General features: G+C 44.2%; 1 protein-coding gene across 1 annotated transcript in view; it reads right to left on the bottom strand.

Moving 5' to 3' along the window:
- LOC149333824 (uncharacterized) overlaps positions 1 to 14,953 on the bottom strand; it is a 176,444-nt gene extending 161,491 nt beyond the window's left edge. Inside the window, exons 1-6 of the mRNA XM_089557809.1 lie at positions 14,766 to 14,953; positions 12,236 to 12,308; positions 11,023 to 11,193; positions 8,933 to 8,980; positions 7,289 to 7,384; positions 5,130 to 5,261 (exon numbers count right to left, since the gene is read on the bottom strand). Of these exons, the coding sequence (XP_089413935.1) occupies positions 5,130 to 5,261; positions 7,289 to 7,384; positions 8,933 to 8,980; positions 11,023 to 11,193; positions 12,236 to 12,308; positions 14,766 to 14,788 (543 nt within the window). The 5' untranslated portion in view covers positions 14,789 to 14,953. The remainder of the gene's footprint in view (positions 1 to 5,129; positions 5,262 to 7,288; positions 7,385 to 8,932; positions 8,981 to 11,022; positions 11,194 to 12,235; positions 12,309 to 14,765) is intronic.
- Positions 14,954 to 21,007: the final 6,054 nt, after the last annotated feature.

Genomic DNA, 21,007 nt, shown 5'->3' with positions numbered 1-21,007 from the left:
AAGAAGCAGCAACTGTCAAAAAGCAGTGCCCAGCACAGTCGCGCATAGAGGGAACGGAGGAAGGACTGGGAAAGAAAAGTGTACGAGAGAACTTCCCAGTATGATCATCTCTCTGCAGCGTAAATTTCAGTTTCAGCTCAAGATGGCAAGTCACCCAGATGGCATGGCTGCTTTCAATGCAGCTCAAGTGTCAGGCCAAAGAACTACATTGTGCGTTGTCAAAAAAGGGAAATGAGTTATGTTTAGTTGCTGTATACACTGCGATCACGCCATGGTGCCGATCTGGAGGCCCCGCTGAAATTTGCCTTAATGTGGAAAAATTCAGGTGCTAGCAAAAAGCATAGGAGGAGACACAGCGCTGACTTGCAGCTGAAGATTTTTTATTCAGATGTTTCAATATATACATAAAACAACCAACAACTCAAAACAATCACACGCCACGTGGAAGGGAAGCGATTAACATGGTTTTCATTTCATCACCTAAAAAATATATCTGCCTTCCAGAAAGCCTAACCGACCTATGGCTAACTCATGAATGCCCGGTTTTCGATATGAAAACCTTCTACTATGTTCCGTTTCACTCGATTGCGGTGACGGCACAAAACACTTGTTTTCGAGAATAGGAAGCCATCTTGCTCCGCAGGTTGAAGAGACACTCGATCTTTAGCCATTCTAGACTTTCACTCATCACAGACGGGGAACACGACCTCGTCTGCCAACATTGTAATCAGGGAGAAATCTCCACCCAGGCGCATAGGGATGGAACCAACCCCACAGAAGGCTAGACAAGAGCATCCAGCTGGCACTCGTTTCGTGGGCCCAGGAAGTCGCCCCCACCTCGCGGCCACACCAAGCCCACCTGCACTAAATACGACATTCTATTTCAATAAGTTCTTCTCTCTCTGCTCCTCTCGCCACATATCCCGCTACGGCCAGCCTGGCCGCATCTGCCCCGCATGCGCGGGCGGCAGCGTGCGATCCCCAGTGCTTCTCGGTACCCAGCGGAGATACAAAAGGTACAAGCTTTACCATGACTTGGGGTCGGCTTCTCTGGGCTGAAATGCTTGCAAGTGGGTCTTCGCCCCACCCTGCGTATTCAACTGTCTCACAGTTCGCTGGAAGTGCAAATGAAGCAACGAGCGCGAGGTGCCGGCTTTAAGCCGTTTCAGCTGGCTAACTCCCTAACGTGTGACAACAATTCACTTCTTCAAGCCGTCGCATCGCTTTCGTACCTTGTACACAACTGGACTGATTCATTCAAAACTTGACTGAAAGAATGGCAATTATCGGAGTCTTGGGTGGTGCGCCCATTCCGAGAGCCAATTGGCCTGCGCCGCAGGGTGGGCTCTGCGAACCAGTGCTTGAATCTGGTCGGGACCCTCGCCGTGCAGAATGGCCTCCCACTACACCAAATTGGGATTATGAGGTCGCTCAATAGCGGGAGTGCATTGGCATGCCCACACTATGTGGATAGCCGTACCTCTTTCTCGACAGTGTGGGCACTGTGCTTTGTAGAGTGAGGGGAACCATTGTCTAGAGTTTTGTGAGGTATGGAGTATGTCTGCCTGGCCTGTCTGTAGGCCTGTAGGTTCTCGGCGAAGCTGATTATGGGCTGCGTAGCGGGTTCATGTGCCTCCTGGGCTAAGGGAAACGACTTACGCGATGGAATGTAGCCGCGGCGGCGGGCCGTGGTCTCGCCCAGTCCGGCCATGATCACATTCGCCTCAGCCTTCGCCACATTCATCCTATCCTCTCTGACCGGTTTTCTTTTCTCACTCTCCTCTTTTTTACTCCCTCATGCTTATTTTAGCTCTCGCCACTTTAATCTCCCACCGGTGCGTCTATCTCGTCCTGTTCACACTCCTCGTACTGCTTCTGGGTATGTCAGATGTTAAATAGATCCCGCAGTGAGAATTTACAGCTTCTCACAGAGCCACCCACTTATTCCACGTGACGCGGCATAAATACCAAAGTCAGCAGGCCTTCGCTCCGCTAAAGTCTTCCTATTCATAAATTCAATGGGGTAAGATCTTGCTCCACATCGCTGACAACCGCAATTAAGAATTTTTGAGCCGCTCGCACTATAATGCGTGAGTCAAGTAACTCAGCAAGAACGAACGTAAATATTGCATGTTTTCTTTACTTATGTGCCTCGCCTTTCCCTTCTTTCACAGGTATAGGAGAAGGCCGACTGTAAAGCTTACTGCTACCACACCTTTTCTGACCTGCTTATAAAACTAGACGCCATCATAAAGAGTCTGAGAGGCGTTTCGAAGCGTTCGGCAACGTGTTACGACCGCGGTCCCTCCCAGTAGCCAAGTTTACATGAATGCGACAGAAGTCGACTCCAGCCCACTTTTTGCAGCGAGGGCTACATTACCCACAGTCTCGCCGTTTCGCTGAGGGTCTTCGGCGCCACTTGTGCTCATGCAGAAGGAGCCGAATGACGTCACAGCCGCGCAGCTGGTGCGCCGCGCCGCGCGCCTCCGACCGAGAGATGATGGTGATGCGGCGGTGTTATACATACCCCTCGCTACGTATATCCTTGCATACCTGAACTAAGCCCCTGCCAATTTTGAGGGGAAATGTAAGAACGTCGAGGAAGGGAATGGAGGACGAGTCACGCCTTTCCTTCTTAAAACCTGCAGTTCCCATGAAAATTGGACTAATTTGTCCCTTCTACATATCACCAAATCACCACATTCTACAAACTCAGCCGCATGACTCGGCCACCATCTCACAGTACCTTGTCGCCCTTATCTAGTGTCACATGGCGACAATTACAGACAGGCTGCTTTATTTTACCCTACTGTCTGTAATGCTTTCACCCCACCTTTCGTCCTCATTGTACCACTTGTGGCGTGCCCAGATCCGCACTTCTCCACTGCCTTTGGGAATGTCCTTCCCCAAAGGCAGTACCCCCCTTCCCTAATCCCACTCATTCTTCCTGGGAGGCTGCTTTATAGACCGCTCAGCCCGCCGGCAAGATATGGCTGATGGATCGGGCTTTATCTGAAGCACAAACCCGTGGACTCCTGCACCAGTAGGGGACCACCCCGTAAGATTTTTGTTTGCCTAATAAAAGTTGTTTCCATCCATCCAAGAAGCGTTTCGGATAGCAGAGCTCGGCGTCTTCTTAGGACCGCGCGTCTCACCTAATGAGAGTTGCGCTGAATACAAAAAACGACCGCTTTTTGCACGCTAAGAAAGTACGTGGCATAGATTGAGAATGCTTATCAGCTTTAATAATATAACACTTCTCTGATTGAGAGTATTGGCATAGCTTCCGCGTTTAAAGCATATCTGGCTTTTGCCAAGATTTCTAAAGTATCTTGTCACGAGCTGGAGGCAAAGAAAACTGACTGGATAACGGAGGGGGGGGGGGGGGGGGGGGGGGGCGCTATTTCAGCGCCATTGTGGTGCACGGGTTAGATTCAAAAACACAAAATTTTGCGCGGAAAAGATAATTTCGCATCCTTTCCCATGCAACCATTCAATACCGCTGCCAGGCAAATGAGCCTTATTTCAGACTGAAATTTCAAAACAAAGCTGGCGTCAAGGCCCCCTAAGGGCCACAAACTTATAACAGGACTTACAATTCGAAAGTGAAAAGCACAGTGTGGAGAAAATAAATGAAAATTGGCTTGGAATGGTAACTACAGAGTTCCATCTCTTATTTGGATTCACTTAAACAGCACCACATTCTTCCTGCAGACACAGACAGACCACTTATGGTATTTGATAGTATGAGCAAGAAAGCACGCAATTTTGCGCAGAACGACTATATTCTCGGGCATGTCGTTTAGATTTACCTCGCTGCTAGAAGCATGTGAATCTGCAAATATTCGCAGAGGGCGCTGTGATACAAAAGTAGATATAGCTTGAATAATCGGATAACTTACAGTAACACGGTAATATGAAGAAACTATAGTCGTTATCTTCGAAAATGCCGACAACACACGCGGATACTCTGCAGAAAAATAGAAACAAGATGGGAGTGACTGTATGGTTCATAGTGTTTGTAGTAGCAGCGTAACTAAAGGGGTACGTTGAAGTTAGCGGCTTCAGCATAGAAAACAACATTTTTCTGATGCTAAAACGACCAGTGTTCATCCTCTTGTGCTGTAGAACGACGGTCCATGCTGCTGAACGGAAAAAGAAGAAAAAAAATTCAGGTGGGCACTTTGTTGACCTAAAGTGCGGTGAGGCGAAAGCCTTAAGCGTGGTGTTGCTGCTTGTGTCACTGATGCGTTGTTAAGATGTTAGGCTTCGCCTCTAAGAGTGAAACGCGACAGCGTCTTGCAACGCTGCCAGGGAGTCCACAGAACGCCATCGCCCGTTCTGTTCTACGCCTTGCTCGTCGGTAAATTGGCTTTTGAGGAAAGGAAATGTATCTGTCTCGCATATCTCGGTGGACACCTGAACATCGCCGTAAGGGAAGGGATGAAGGTGGGAGTGAACGAAGACACCGTGTTCACTAGACGCGCCTTTGTTCATTCCAAACCATCGAGCTGGCATTGCATGGTCTTTTCAATATGTATTGTTTACCACTGTTTTCATAATGGCTTGTATATAGTTCATGTACATAGAACATTACATCACTGTAATAAATACCATGTTGAAGAAAAAAAAAAGCTGGCATGGCGTAGTGGTAGCGTGCTCGTCTCGCACTCGGGAGACCGGGGTTCAATTCCTGAACTCGGCCAATTTCCAGCTCGGTTTTATTTATTTATCTGGTCTGACTAGAAAGGTTAATTAGGCTACTTGGTAAATTAAGCAATTAACTGACCTCAGTCCCACTTACTTGAAGCATCACTATACCATGCCTTTATTTGGTTGCATGGCTACTAGCCAAAGTACAATTGGCCCGTTTGAAATTCGCGCACTGCGACGTCACGACCGTTTCGACCAATTGAAAAGCGTGACATTTATGTCGACAACTTCTGCTTACAACGATGAGGCATTAAAGGCTTCCGCCTTAACACAGGCTACCATTCACTTACCCTAAAAGGCAATACGGCAAGACACTGCACAATACCTGCTTCCTTGTGGCCTTTTGCCTAGCTTTCCAGCAGAAAATGATGAATACATTAACCTGCCAAAGACCTATACAGCGAAACTGCACTCACCGCTGCAGTCGAAGAGTCAACAGCTCTCCAATTTTCCAAATCGCTCTTGTTGGCGACGATAAATACGGTGGTATCTTCGCAGGCGTACTGCTCAGTCAGCTTCAGCCACTGGTATACGCTGTTGAAGGATTCCTACGGCGAAAAATGTTTTAACGACATAGAAAGGAAAACTTAAGGTCAGAGAAACGTAAACAGTAAGATGCTAGGAACGACACGAAACTTCCAGAAGCTACCGCGCAGTGTGTTTACCAGGCGATGCGAATTGGACAATGGCTAAATCGCGGATGGTGCTTTCCGGGAGTCCCCATGTTCCGCATTACATACAGAAAGCTATTTGGTAGAGGTAGTAATAGTTTACTGCCACAGGCCACGTCCAGTTCGTAGCCCTCTATTACCACACCCGACGGAGAGCATCAGCTCGTACTCTTAAGTCCCCTAATAAGCATGCAAGTCCATTTACGCACGCATCCCTCGCACACAAACAGCGCGGTGGCTTTTATCTCAGCCTCAGCGCTGTCACACAGTTGAATACAGCCCGGAAAGTGGTGACCGACGCGAAAATGAAAGTCGCTTTGAAACTGCGAATAATACCATTTCCAATGACTGTAGATGACAGCTAAACACAAATAAAGACAAACTGCAATGGATGAGCTTCAGTCTTTAGTCATGAACAATTGATCGTTAGAAGAACATTTTATTAAGGACCCAATTCTCCTGGGGACTATTATTGGTACACTTGCCCATTTCAACAGAATGAGCGTTTCCAGTTCATCTACACAGTCTTTTCTTTTCATGTTTCGGCTTCTGGCTTTTACCGCTTTGACTAGGCTTAGAGGAGCCTGGACAAAGGCGACCTGCATAGTTTTCTTGTTAACCCATGTGGCTGAGCTTGGGTGGATGCTAATCAGTAAATACTCCCCTATTAAAAATTGACTTCATCTCGAAGGTTCCATTTTAAACATTAGACCAAATCGGCAAAGTAGTTAAGAATGCTCTTTTCAGAATTGTAAAATAGAAGTATTGATTGTCGCCGTGCATTTTCTAACAAGTCTATATTTGCTGGTGCGTTCTTCTGCATAGTTTTGTAACTATTCCAGTGCCCTAATCTGCAATCAACGTCCGCTGCTGCCTTGTAAACGGCTCCAGGGCCCAGTCAAGCTTGCTTCTTGTAATAAAACAGCGCATGGAGACAGGACAAGAACGGAGAGAAGAAACACACGGCGCTGTATTCTCTTCGTTCTTGTCCTGTGTCCATGCGCTGTTTTATTACAAGATGCATAACCAACTCGCCCAAACTGCCATTTCACTACAGTTCAAGCTTGCTGTATGCAACTTTTAACGCTGGAGACCGTCCAGTGTACTGGTAAATAAAGAGCAGAATTGCACACTGTTCCCACTTCGAGTTCATCAATTCGCTCTCACCCTACCATCTGCTACCGGATCTGGCAATTTCAACTGGCAGAGCGACTGCCCTGGACAGGCGCTGGTCCCGGTTTCGAACGCTGAAAAAGGAATAATTTTTCTTCATCACGACCATGGGTCTACTCAAGCTCACCTATATCGCCAGGCCGGGCTTGAGTGGCCATCTAAAGCGAGAAGCACGGGGTATCATCCTTGCGCTACGCCCACGGTTTAAGTATGCAGATAAGGTCCAATAACCTTTTTATGCTTTCCCACAAAGCGACGTTCCCAACAAACGAGAGCGCAAGGCCGAGATGTTTAAAAGCATGTCCGGGATTCTTGGACATCAGTTTAAACTACAAGGCAACTGGAGAACATTGTAAGGTTCCGTATTGAAATGTTGAAGTTAATGGTCAGTTCTTTCGACGCCTAGCAAAGCTTGTCCATCGCTCGCATTAGGTAACTGGGACTAACATAGAAAAGTGATGGAGAAGTTTTTGAGGGTAGTAATGAATTTATTTGCAAAAAACGCAAGCTTCTAAAGAGGAGACCTGCAGATACATTGATTATTGTAGTGAAACTTTACGATACATGAAAAAATTGCGTTAATTTACCTATTTCTCGTTGAAAAATGCACTTTTCGAGCATTGCTGTATGTGTTGCCCCTAAAGTAATGGCTTCGATTGTCACCGCCACACAATGATTGAGGATGTTCAGCGGCAACTACATGGCATCGACAATAATTCAGCTGCTAATACCTGGTCGGTGATGTCGTACATTATGATAACGCCATGCTCTTCTTTCGAATATTTCGACGTGATCTTCACGAAGCCCAAGTCATCGGATGGGGTCCACTGGAAAACGTTTCATTGCGTTTAAAGTACACATCGGCACGAAGTGTGAATGTTATTTAATCATTATCAGTCACATTTTGTGCATTTTCGTTCTGGAAGTGGACGTAGTGAAAGGCAGTAAGAATAAGGAAAAAGAACGGCTTTTCTCTCGCTTGTCCTAGAAAATTTCCTAATATAGTCTTTTCACTTCACTTTTCCTCTAGCGCTTGCAGATCTCTTCCTGTGTAAAACATCATTTATCGACATTACGTGTCCAGCCAAAGAATAATTTCCCCTCGCCATAAATGGTCTTAAATCATTAAGAAGAGTTTGTTTCCATTGAAAGCTACTGTTTTGCGTGCAACGTTACAAGAATAATTTTTCTTTTTGCAGCCCTTGACACATTTTCTACTTTCTACATTTGTCTACTTTCAAACATTTTGTTGCCTCCAAGGGTAGCCTTTCATGGGACGATGAAATCCATTGTATGCCCTCTTTTTGAAGGATATCTGAAAGCTGTTCATCATAACTAGAAAGTGCAAATGTCCTACAGCTTAACCGAAGCAGACCTAGCCCTCTCTACTATCCAGTGTTTCGCTGCCTGTCGCAAACTTCTCTTTTCATTAAAGATGAGTGAAATTTAACTTCCCTTATACTCATTTTTTTTCTCCTGTAGTAACTGAATATCAAGCATGCGTGACAATTGACAGATAGATTACCTAGTGGGTTACTTAAACGAAGAAATTTAAGCTGACTAAAATATTGATTATTAGTTGGCATGCTAATCTCTTCCGGCTCCGACCGTCTGAACGCCTTCTGTAAGCAGCTCGTGAAGGACTATTGATAGTTGATGTCCAGCACATCAACCCTTTTTCTGTCTGGTATTCCCTCACTTCCGGTTTGGGCGCCAGGACACTTAAGCAGTCCTTGCAGATACTTGTTGCGTATTTACATAGCTGCCTCCTCATTTTGGGTACACAGAGCCTGCATTACTGCTGATGTTTTAATGGAATCCACTGCTTTTTTGAATAAAAGATAACACACACACACTATATATATATATATATATATATATATATATATATATATATATATATATTATCAAAGTATACGCTTCGTTAAAGGAAAAATCTATTTGACTCGACGTTTCGATCGGAAGACCGATCTTCTTCAGGAGTGACTTTGTTAATGCATCTTCTTTTCTAGGGGTGGGCACAGAACAGGGAAATGAGAAACACAAAGCACATAGAAGAAAAATACAGATAGAAAAATTATTACAGGGAGTGCGACCCACACGAAAAAAAAGAAAAAATATAGAGTGCGATGAACAGGTACTAAGTAAGAAAATACAGCGTCCAGATGCGGCCTCTGATTACGAAGAAAGAGAAAACATTCAAATAATAAAAAATGAAAGGAAGTAAAAAACATTGCTGTCGCATCCAAAGCATGAAAATTCTTAACTGCCCTAAGAAATTTTTCTGTACCATTTCTGTAGATCTTCCTCTAATGGACACATCTGAGCGAGAATGCTTGTTGTCATGAAACGTATTAAAAAAAAGCATTACTTACAATTTGCAGTTTCACGGTTTGGCCGTCTAGCTGTATCGTCTTCAGTTTCTGCGTAAGCAAAAAAACAATAACAACCGGCTGATAGCGGCAGTTGAAAGCGATTTATATTAAATACATTTGCGACTGCTTGTAAGCGGCAGAAGAGAACTGCCGTCGAATGGCCCATCAGCTGCCAAAATGTATAGACCTTAAAAAGCTTTCTTGTCTAAATGTAGCTGGATTAGCCCTCGATTTTGCTTACTGATACCAATCATTGATGCTCCCTTGTACACTACCACGTATTAAAGTGCACCACCTCTATGAATTCGTCACTAAATTTTTTAAAGGGTGTTGCGAGTTAGAGCGGTGAACTTTGACCAAAGGTTACGATAAAATATTGCCGCGAATCTTTGTAGCGTTTGTTTGTTGTGTATATTTGTGCATGCTTCAAAGCTGCCGGCCGCCTTGAAGCAGCCTTGGAGCCGGCAATATCTTAACCGATATGTAGCACATGCTTGTGCAAGAAAGCCTCAAAATGAATATATCCTTTAACGAAAACACATTTCAGCTGATTGGTCGAATGAAGTTGCAGGCTATTATGGGAAAATAACATACCGGCGCAATCTCAACTGAAGGAGAAATTCAGCGATCGTTGCTGTCCCTCTGAGGGACAGACTGACTTCAATGCTTTTCGACTGCTACTAAAACGGAGCAAAGCGAACTCAAGCAATCCTTTTTAAACGAGCGCTTCACACCAGAAAAAGCCGGTTATTGATTCAGGAGCATTTCGTGCTTTCCAAATTGTTCGCTTCAAGCTTGATCCTCTTGTTCGCGAACATAATTATACAAACAAACCTATACTTCCCAAACTTGAACAAAAAAAATCAGGGGGGCGCTTTGTTGACCTAAAGCGCGGAGAGGCGAAAGCCTTAAGCACGCTGTTGCTGCTAGTGTCACTGATGTGTGGTTACGATTTTAAGCTTCGTCTTAGTGTGGAACGCCATACCGCCTTGAAACGCTGCCAGGGAGTCCACAGAACGCCATCGCCCGTTCGGCTCTACGTCTTGCTTGTCGGTAATTAGTTTTTGAGGAAAGGAAATGTATCTGTCTCGCACATCTCAGTGGACACCTGAACCTCGCCTTAAGGGAAGGAAGGAAGATGGGAGTGAACGAAGGCACCGTATTCACTAGACGCGCCTTTGTTCATTCCAAACCATCGAGCTGACATGGAGGAGTGGTAGCGTGCTCGTCTCGCACTCCGGAGACCCCGGTTCGGTTCCCGAGCTCGACCAGATTCCTTCTCGGTTTTATTTATTTGTCTGGTCTGACTAGAAAGCTTACTTAGACTAACTAATTAATTAAGCAATGAACTAAACTCAGTCCCACTTAGTTGGAGCATCTCTATACGATGCATTTAACTGGTTGCATGGTTACTAGCGAAAGTACAATTGGCCCCGTTTGAAATTCGCGCTCTCTGACGTCACGACCATTTGTACCAACTCAAAAGCGTGACATTTCTGTCGACAACGCTTGCTTACAACGATGAGGCAATAAAGGCTTCCGCCTTAACAAACGAGAACAACATCCCCAAAAGTTGGTGTTTAAATAACGATTTGAGGGAGCACGACTGCTCTGTCAATTCCAGCACTGGCAACAACCTTGCTCGGCCCTACTATTGTACGGGGTGTACGCTGCAAGTTTAAAAATGCAGATTTCTACGCTAACACGGTGAAATGTATCTCAGTGAGGTATAGAAGCCTACGCTATCTTCAAGCATCACATACAACCTGCCGGTGCTTCATGAATGTCTCTGTTAGACAAAAAGGTGAATGTATCTAGGCATATAACTTTTGTACGAAAACTCTCTCTTGTCAGCCCTGTTTTTGTTCTTTTTCTTTCTTTGACGACCGTATCTAAACGCAACTTTTCTTGTGGATCGACTGCTAGATAGAGCTGCGGACTCTTGCCTTCTTTGCCTTTCACCCCATCTTTTTCGTTTAGTAGACTCCAGAGTTAGCATTCGCATCGTCCTCATGATTTCTTTGGAGCATTCTTTGACGTTTTCGCGCACCTGTTTTTTTTTTTTCAATAGGAGTTCGCGAGAAACTTACGAAGTTCACTCCGGCTTTTCGATAACAGCTTCTCATGCAAATGCTTTTACTTTTCTCTTCCTCCTTTTCATATTCATCGCTTCCGCGTGCTCCAGCTGTGCACTGTGGCCCATTGGTGTTCACTTCCGTTGGCTTCCCTGCAGTTCTTTTATCTGCAGCCTTTTCCCCTGCCTGGAAAGTTCGAAGGGAAATGGAATTGAAAGATCTTCTGCTTATCACGCTTGGTCGAAAAAAGGGAGTGCTAACACGCTGCCTCAAGTGACTTCATCAGTGGAAAACAAAGAACTCTTTAAAAATACTATTCACACTACGACAACATTCAAAGACACCTCACTGGGAAAATGAGCGATGTCTTTTGAAATGGTGGGCTTTCAAAAAATCCGTCCCTCTATGATGCTTTGCTGGTGTTGGAGGAGTTGTACCTTCCTCTTGTAAAATCCTAGTTAACAGGTTATAAAAAATTGTAATGCTCGCCCCCAGATGCGCGAAGGCTCGACTCCTGTATATGTGAGGCGTTTAGTAAAGTATATTTATAGAATGCTCTCCGTGCCAATCTAAATTTCAAAATCGCGTGTGTGTGTCACTTCACTTCAGTTTTCAACTGAGATTTAGTAACACTAAATGCTGTTGCAAGATTCCCTTATTTCATTAGAAGTCTTCAAATGTTTATCATCACTTCGTGTGGTCTCACTACAAAATTCTGTTCGTTTCTTCGTACTTTCGATGTTATGATCGTATTGCTGTACTGTTGGCTGGTACGTACGTTAATAGAATAGGTTCTTTCAGGTGTACATTAATCGGTACGCTTCAAATAAAGCACAGCTATATTTGTCACATAAACCTACACCGTGCGCTGATGTACTGGCCTATTTTATTTTCGCCAAAAGAGGTAGCACTGCAGTCTAGCCTGTTTTATTTTGGAAGCAAAGGTTTCTTCGCAGTCGCGAAGGTAAGAAGCGCTTGCTTCAATCCTTACATTGCACATAGCTTGTGTATTGAATTCTTATGAAAAAGTGAAATTAAAATTAATATAAAATGCAAGAGCAAAAACGCATGCAAAAACGTATATACAAGGCAGACAAGGCATGCTTTGAGGACTTTTGAACGTAGCAACTAATAAAAATCTTTTAACGAACGATTATGCTATAACGTAATAACCATTGTGCATTAGAGGCCTGCTGCAAAGGCCTGAAAACACTGAGCAAACACTCACCAGCGGTGCATTCAACAAGCAGGACTTCCCCACTCCTACGTCTCCGACGAGCAAAATATTAAATACTAAGTGACTGCAAAAAACATGTGATAAATTAGTACAAGCAATTCAACTCCTGAAACAAAAATGCTCGTGTAAAAGTTCTCAAGGAAATGTGCCGGCCATTTTGTTCACGTCGCAGGTAAAACGCTTCCAGTTCGCAGACAAAAGTTTCGGGACATGAGTAATAACAGGAATAAACGAATTCGAGATATCTCGGGCTCAGCGTTATTAGGTGCGAGAGAAATGTTGGATCGTATTGTTACTTCAGTACAGCAGTGGGCTGCGAAATGCGGTAAGTGGTCAACAATCGCATTCTATAACACAGACGGTGGCTTTGAAACGGTGCTGTTGTTCCTTTCTTTAGATTTCATTGAGGCTACGGTCGTAGTTTAGAATCTCTGCCAGGATATAAGTGAACGCTAGGATAGGGCATGTATCACGGGAAGAAAACCAAGAACTGGATACACACTATGGACGAATGTTATTCAACAAGAATTTCGGCCAACTGCTAAAGCCGGAGGTGTTTCATTTTTCCAGGCAGTGGTAACTCCTACGCTACAATCCCGAACTGTCTTCACACATGCTGCAATAATTATTTGCTAAACACTTTACTGCGCAGAATAACAGGCAAAGACAAAGATGTCTGTGATAGAGTTGGTATTGCATCTTTCTAATCTAAGAGACCATAGCTTTGTCTTCACCACAGACCACCGAAAAATGACTTGAGACGAAATAACTTAGGAGAAAAAATAACGCAAGAATGAATGTGGACCGTTTAGTTCTGATCTTAAAACTTTCACTTGTTTCTTAGTTGCACTTGTTACTATGGTGGTGATAAAATCAAGCTTCTAGAAACTATCGCAACAGTAGCTTTTCGGAATGGAATTCGAAATGGACAATTGGGATGTGATCAGAGTAATTCCTGATCCAGCGCAGATTTGCATTGATGTTAATACTTGGTTTAATTATAGGATAGTAAATTATACATTATTTACACGCAATTTAACGCACGAGGAATACGCTAGACGGATCAAAACGGTTGGGAGCGCTACAATGTGCTGTCACGTTAGCGTAGTCAGGTGCCCTTTTTTTCATATTTCTCGGGCTTTGTTGAAATGCCGGTAAAATGGTTTGGTTTATGGGGTTTAACGTTCCAAAGAAACTTAGACTATGAGGGATGCCGTAGTGGAGGGCTCTGGAAATTTCAACCACCTGGGGCTCTTTAATGTGCACTGACATCGTACTGTACATGGGCCTCTAAATTGGCCACGAAGACGAGACGCTGCCACAAAACCCTGCACCGGTTGTCTCTGATGCACTCGGACCCAAAATTAAAAGTAAGGGTTTTGCATGATTAATCTTGGATATGTAGGTAATTAAGAAGTATTTGAAAATACTCTGAGCGCAGTCACGGGAAAAAAAATGTTTTTTATTTTTATATTGTCTTTTATATTGTGTTTTTTAAAAAGTTTTTTATTTTGTGCAATCATTTACTCGATTTATATGCACCGTCCTGTATGTAGTACTAGAACCGAAGTTTATATTGCAGGCCACACCTTCAAAAGACTTCAGCTAGAAGTTATACTCTCACCCTTCAAGTGACTCGCCTGTCGCTATAACAGAAGAACGCTCCAAAACAAAACACCACAAGTACAATAGCGGCGGTTAAAAAAATATGCTGGACCTCATACATTATGTCGCTTAGGTTTAAACTAACTGCAAAATGCCATCGTAAGCGGTACAAGTTGTTCGGGTTGTCCCACTGCCGCTCCCGCCTTACTTTCAGTGCGCACTGCGGTTTCACTGTCCGTGCACTGCCGGGTAAGACACTTTAGGAACCGTCCAGAAAGATTGCGGCGGCTAGCCTGGGCTCTCCGAATCACGCATTTGATGGGCCGCACAAGAAGTGGCACTTCCGCCTTCGCTATCATCGTTGCTGCTATAGAGACAAATAGATAAACAGCTAACCACGCAAGCAAATTAGGGAAGTTAGCCAAGGCGTGTGCTGCATTTGTGATAACGCTGCGGCCATGCATAGTAGGGCGACTACCCTCTCCAATGACCTTATTTCTTGTGTGCACATGAATGAGAGGGAATAGCAATGTAATCGTATAACAACAGGCCACTTTGTACTCTCCCATAGCGTTGCTTTCATACTAGCCTGAATGGCTGAATCGAATGGATAGAGTGGTTACTGAAAGATCACTTGCACCACGTCGGTACGACCGTGGTCAGGCCTAAGGACACAACAGCGGCTACCTGCCAGTACATACCTGTAAAATCCTGAGCTCTCAAAGACTACAAGATGTCCTTAACACCGACAACTGAGTTTCTGCCCTAATGGTCTATGCTTTCCTATTCCATCGGCGCCTCGTTGCCTCCCGACGGCCTCTCACCAAAGTGCAATTATCGGCAAAGCGTGCGACAGGTCACAGGTCACAATAATCTCTGCGAGAATTCTGCGAAGAAAAATGGAAAGTGTACTTACTAGTCTAGATCCATTGGAGTCATTTCGTGCTTGTCGGCGGGTGCATCGCTTGTGAAAAGTTAGAGCTGACGACCGTCGGTGATGGCTATTCGTGTCGTCCAGCACAACTTCAGAGCCAACCGATAAGGAAAATCAGCCCGTCGGAGGAGCTGGGCTGCCTGAAGTGACAGAACGATAAGTCTGCTTTGTGTATTATATCTCGGTATGCTTCTATACGGGTTATCACGAGGTGTTGCTCAGAGCTTTTTTCTCGAGAGCGATAAGACGGTACGCGGCGATACCTGGTCACAGCCCTTTTGGAGCCTGTTAACTGTAAATATATCCTCGATACTCCTTATAGTTCTGTATATTGGCTCTAATGTGCGGATATGCGGAACATGCATGTCCGAAAATCTATAAAAGTTGCATTTTCTGTCGAGCCTCAAATAAACCGAGGTTAGCGCGGTAAAAAAAAAAAGCACGCTTTGCAACTTGGAATTATATATCAACGTCACTGTGTAGAAGAATAGAATTGGACATATAACTCTTATCTTTATCCTATCCGCCGGTTACAAAACAAAGAAACCGAGGTTATCGCGGTGTGCTGTGTCTTACCCTAAATAAATTTTAGTTTTTGAACCCCACACTACCGTCTGGCTATGGATTCAAACAGTGTTTTGTAATTGTATGGCAAAAGTAGAAAAACAAGTGAAATGAAAAAAAAAACTGAAATGAAATATGCCGCAGTGATTCATGTGTCATGGGAGCACTCTCGAAGTTGCGGCAGAAATTGCTGAAACGCATCGGAAAGTTTCCTGTTGACTGCAAGGACAGTGGAAGCCACCATCGTGTGCTTTCTTATCAAGGTATAAATTTGTCCCAGGCAGCAGTATGTTTTGACAAAGAGCACGGTGAGAAGGAGACAGCGCGAAAGTACGGTACACAAAGGGAAATTTGTCGTTTCATATTGCTATTTGGTGTCCAGCCGAGCGGGCGCAGCCGCCCTATCTTGTGTACAGGCCCCCTGCGCTGCTAACTGCTTGGAATTTTTGTTGTTTACCTGCGGAATAATCCACACATGACTTCGGCAATGGAAGAGCGAAAGCGCTACAACTAAATAAAGAAAGTAACTGGCCTATCCTTTGGGTAGGGAACCGCCTCATCTAGACTAGCAAGGCTACTGACAGTCGCACGCATCGCATCTTCGGAGTGGATGAGCTAGCCATATTAGAGCGAAATATGGGTACTCCCGTTCTCTTAGTTCAATAATGTGTCGACAAAACTGTCATTTTGTATGCTTCACAATTAAAATACAACGCTTCCCTGTACATATATGTATAAATTGCAAAACACATTATACATGCTTTTGTTACATATGTGAATGTAATTTCATTTCATTATTCGTATCGCCAAGCTCACTGTATATAATTTTCATGTTTATATCACCTTTCTACATTTCATATAATTTCTCCAATAGTAGTGTGTTTTTCTCATGGTTTTAGTTGTGATATGTCTCCTGTCTGGTGTTCTGTATGTTCTAACGTTAGGACTCCTTGTTTTTTTTGTGAATGTCAAATGATCTTTTCTAACCATTCACATCGCTAATCAGCAACTCATGGCGGCATATATTATCATTGCATTGTATAGCAACCTCAAAAACCCACCATTATCGCACAGAGCTGTCATCTACTTCAGACCATACCGTAATACAAGACTAATATTAAATCGAAGTTTCAACTTGCCTGAGTGTCACAATGGTGGTTTGGTTTGGTTTATGGTGTTTAACGTCCCAAAGCGACTAAGGTTATGAGAGACGCCGTAGTGGAGGGCTCCGGAAATTTCGACCACCTGGGGTTCTTTAACGTGCACTGACATCGCACAGTACACGGGCCTCGAATTTCTCCTGCAAAGAAATTCAGCCGCCGCGGCCGGGATCGAACTCGCGTCTTTCGGGACAGCAGCCGAGCACCATAGCCACTGAGCCACCGCGGCGGCTCTTACACTAATTAGTGTAAGCCGAGACGAGCACTCTAACCACTCCGCCATGCCAGTTCGATGGTTTGGAATGAACACAGGCGCGTATACGGCAAACGCTTTGTTTAATTCCCCAGCGAAAAAGTCTCGTACAGAGTGCCTATTAATATAAAACTTCGGAATAACTTTAAGCTCAGTTGCAAGTTAGCAACTTGTTAGCAACCAGGAAGCGCCCTGACTCCCCACGACCCATTTACTTTTGCTGTTTGTTAAAGTTTTGTGATCTTTATTCTGTCCTTATCATTATAATTCTGATTTCTTTTTTTGATTACTCGGCTATGATTTATGCAGCGTTTTAGTGCGAAAGCACTGCTTCAAAGTATCTTGTGGCTTGCATCACCTTGATTGTGCAGAAATAAAATAAATACCGCCGACTGGGTTTCGAACCCGCTGTGGTGACCACTGATCACATTCGCTGGCACTGCACAAGAACACTCTTCTATCACTGGCTTTTTTCTTTCATTATGCTATCACTGGTTAGGCTGATCTGATCTGTTCGCGCCACTGCTGGAACTTGATGAAGATGGAAATGTGCAATGCAAAGGGCGAGAATGTGCGGCAATTTAATAGGAGGCGTTATCTATGCTATCACTGGTACAGATGATGCCTGCTATTAAATTGCCACACATTCTCGCGCTTTGAATTGCACATTGTCATCGTCATCAACACGTCTGCTGCGCGAACAGATCAGATCAGCTTAACCTCAATCAGAGCTTAACCCGAGTCTGATATCCTCACCAGACGTGCAGACGACCCAGCAAAGCAAAACCATGAGCCAACCAGGCTAAACACAAGCTTTCGCACGTGTACTCGAATGAACTTCGTTGAAAACCTACCATTATTTTTTATACGCATTTTATTCCGCTCACTACGGCTGCCTGATGTATTTTATTTTGCACTGGACCAGTTTACTAGCCCCACGGCTATCGTTCCAAATATTTGGTGCATATTGCCGGATCATGAGAGGGGAATAATTAGAAGAATAAGAATGGGGTGGAGCGCATATGGCAGGTTCTCTCAGATCATGAATGGTAGCTTACCAATATCCCTGAAGAGAAAAGTATACAACAGCTGTATCCTACCGGTACTCACCTATGGGGCAGAAACGTGGAGGCTAACAAAGAGGGTTCAGCTTAAGTTAAGAACAACGCAGCGAGCTATGGAAAGGAAAATGATAGGTGTAACGTTAAGAGATCGAAAGCGGGCGGAGTGGGTGAGGGAACAAACGCGGGTTAATGACATCTTAGTTGAAATGAAGAGGAAGAAATGGGCTTGGGCAGGGCATGTAATGCGACGGCAAGATAACCGCTGGTCCGTAAGGGTAACGGAGCGGATTCCAAGAGAAAGCAAACGTAGCAGGGGAACGCAGAAAGTTAGGTGGGCGGATGAGATTAAGAAGTTTGTGGGGATACAGTGGCGGCAACTGACAAAGGGCAGGGTTAATTGGAGAGACATGGGAGAGGCCTTTGCCCTGCAGTGGGTGTAGTCAGGCTGATGATGATGATGATACCAGGTATGATTAAAGACAAAATACGTTGATTTTCAATTCTGTATCCTTATATTCCATTACGGTGACCTAGACATCTTCCTAACCCTCGTCAATCCCACATCTTGTCTCTCACCTTCGTTCATGATTAAACAGCGCGAAAAAAACGCGGACAGAGCAAGAAAACACGTACGCACAAAGAGCGCAGAATTTCCAACTTTTATTCGAAAAACGCTTCGAGCATTACCTTTTATACGCTCTAAACAACCAAGCCCAACAAACTGGCCAAGATGTGCCCTAAACTCAGCAGTAGTGGCCCTGCAACATCCGGCTGTGGAACAAAACACACTAAGCCATTTGTCCGGTGTGCCACGGGTGTGGTCTATGAGATCCCCCTTTCTTGTGGCAAAGCGTACGTTGGCCAGGCAGGGCGTTGTGTTAACGAACGTGCCAGGGAACATGAACGAAGTTTGGGAAACGCATCAGACTCATGCCTGAATCTACCCGCCCATTGCCGTTCTTGCAAGGGCCAAAACGATGATAACTGTGAGCCACGGCTTCACGAAATCAAAATTCTAAGCAGGAGCAAAGATAGATTAGCTCGGAATTTATCCGAAGCATTTTTCATCAAGGCAAAAGGCGACATGTGTGTCAGCACCACTTCTGTCTCCCTGCATGCCAGCGAATTCAGATTGCTTAAAAATAAGGGACGAAATGCGTGCCGCCCACATTAATCTACCTTTGCTGTCATCTTTGTCATCTTGGCCTTTCCTTTTGTGGTCTGTCGCAGGTGCGCATGCGCTCACGGTCGCCTTTTCTAGTATGTTCTACAAAAACGTGTTCAATAAACATAGTTGGAGTCAGCTCCCGTCCTGTCATGTCCTCTGTGTATTCGTCCTAATAGTTAGCGCTGCTTAAATTTCAACGAAAGAAAATGCATAACCAACTAGCCCCGCAACGTGTTTTACTAACTAAACAACCACCACATGACACAGCCGGGATCAAAAACAGATAAGTATTGACAGTTACGTGTACATGATGCGCTGACCAGCCAGAGCGCCAATATAAACTACACCAGTGTGTGCAAGATTACGCACCATTGAACGTTGAAAAAAGGATAATAGGAGACAGGAAGATAAAGATCCTGAAAACGAAGATAATACAAATACCACGAATGAAGGCATCAACAAAAACGCTGTATTGCTAGTGAAACTTACTGAGTAAAAAGGGATGAGACTCGGAACCAACAGTATTAACAGTAAACGATGAAGGGGCAAAGCCACTAAACAACGTAAGCTGAAAAGAACTAAGACCCAATATAAAAAAAAAATGTTGATCACCTGGGGTTTTTTAACGTGCAGTGACATCGCACACTACACGCTACGGCTAGAACCGAAACAGAAAGGGAGATAATTAAGGCCTTCCTAATCGCAAAGAATTCGCAGAATTGTGTGAGCACACCGTCCATTATGCTTTCTGATAAATAAATCTCGTTTTTAGAAAGGAACACTTTAGTAATCAGAAAGTTGGGCTAGTTGGACACAGAACACAGGGAGAACGGACAGAAACGCTCTTGTCCTGTCCGTGCTCCCTGTGTTCTGCGTGTTTTTCTGTGCGCCGTTTTTAGATGAAGAAACACTTTAAACCGTCCATTTTAACCCTGCACCCATACTCCTGTTGATTGTCATTTTCATCCTTCATAGATTTTAGCCTGGTTTTTTGCCTTCTCATTACTCGCGTCGCCTTTACCTTTGTTTTTTGTTGTCTCCATCTTTCACTCTCAGTTTCACAGTTTTAGCCTCGTTGTTAATTTTTCCCAGATAATTTTTTGTTTACATTTGGTCTTAGTTCTTTTCAGCTTACGTTGTTTAGTGGCTTTGCACCTTCGTCGTTTACTGTTAATACTGTTGGTTCCGCGTCTCACCACTTTTTGCTGAGTAAGTTTCGCTAGTAATACAGCGTTTTTGTTGATGCTCTCATTCGCGGTATTTGTATTATTATCATTTTCAGGATCTTTATCTTCCCGTCACCTTTTATCCTTTTTTCAAGGTTCAATGGTGCGTAAGCTTCCACACACTGGTGTAGTTTAGATTAGCGCTCTTGCGGGTCCGCGCATCATGTAGACGTAACTGTCAATACTTGTCTGTTTTTGATCCCGGCTGTGTCGTGTGGTGGTTGTTTAGAGCGTATAAAAGGTAATGCTCGAAGCTTTTTCCGAATAAAAGTTGGAAGTTCTGCGCTCTTTTTGTGTACGTGTTTTCTGTCTCTGTCCGTGTTTTTTTCCGCGCAGTTTAATGATGAACGAAAGTGAGAAACAAAATGTGGGATTGACGAGGGTTAGGAAGATGTCTAGGTCGCCGTAATGGATTATAAGGATGCAAAATTGAAAATCAACACATTTTGTTTTTAAACATACCTGGAGATATGTAACAAATATTTGGAATGATAGCCGTGGAGCTAGTAAAATGTCCGGTACAAAATAAAATACATCAGGCAGCCGTAGTGAGCAAAATAAAATGCCAATAAAAATAATGGTATGTTTTCAAATCAGTTAAGCCGAGCACGCGTGCGAAAGCTTGTGTTTAGCCTGGTTGGCCCATGGTTTTGCTTTTCTGGGTCGTCTGCACGTCTGGCGACGATATTAAAGCCAGGTTAAGCTATATTAAATGATATGAAACGACGATATTAAACTCGGGTTAAATCGAGGTTCAGCTGATCTGATCTGTTCACGCCGCACCTGGAA

Source organism: Amblyomma mixtum, chromosome 8 (assembly GCF_055824585.1).
Source record: "Amblyomma mixtum isolate Tamu chromosome 8, ASM5582458v1, whole genome shotgun sequence".
Lineage (NCBI taxonomy): Eukaryota > Metazoa > Arthropoda > Arachnida > Ixodida > Ixodidae > Amblyomma > Amblyomma mixtum.
This window is presented reverse-complemented; position numbering and strand designations above follow the sequence as displayed.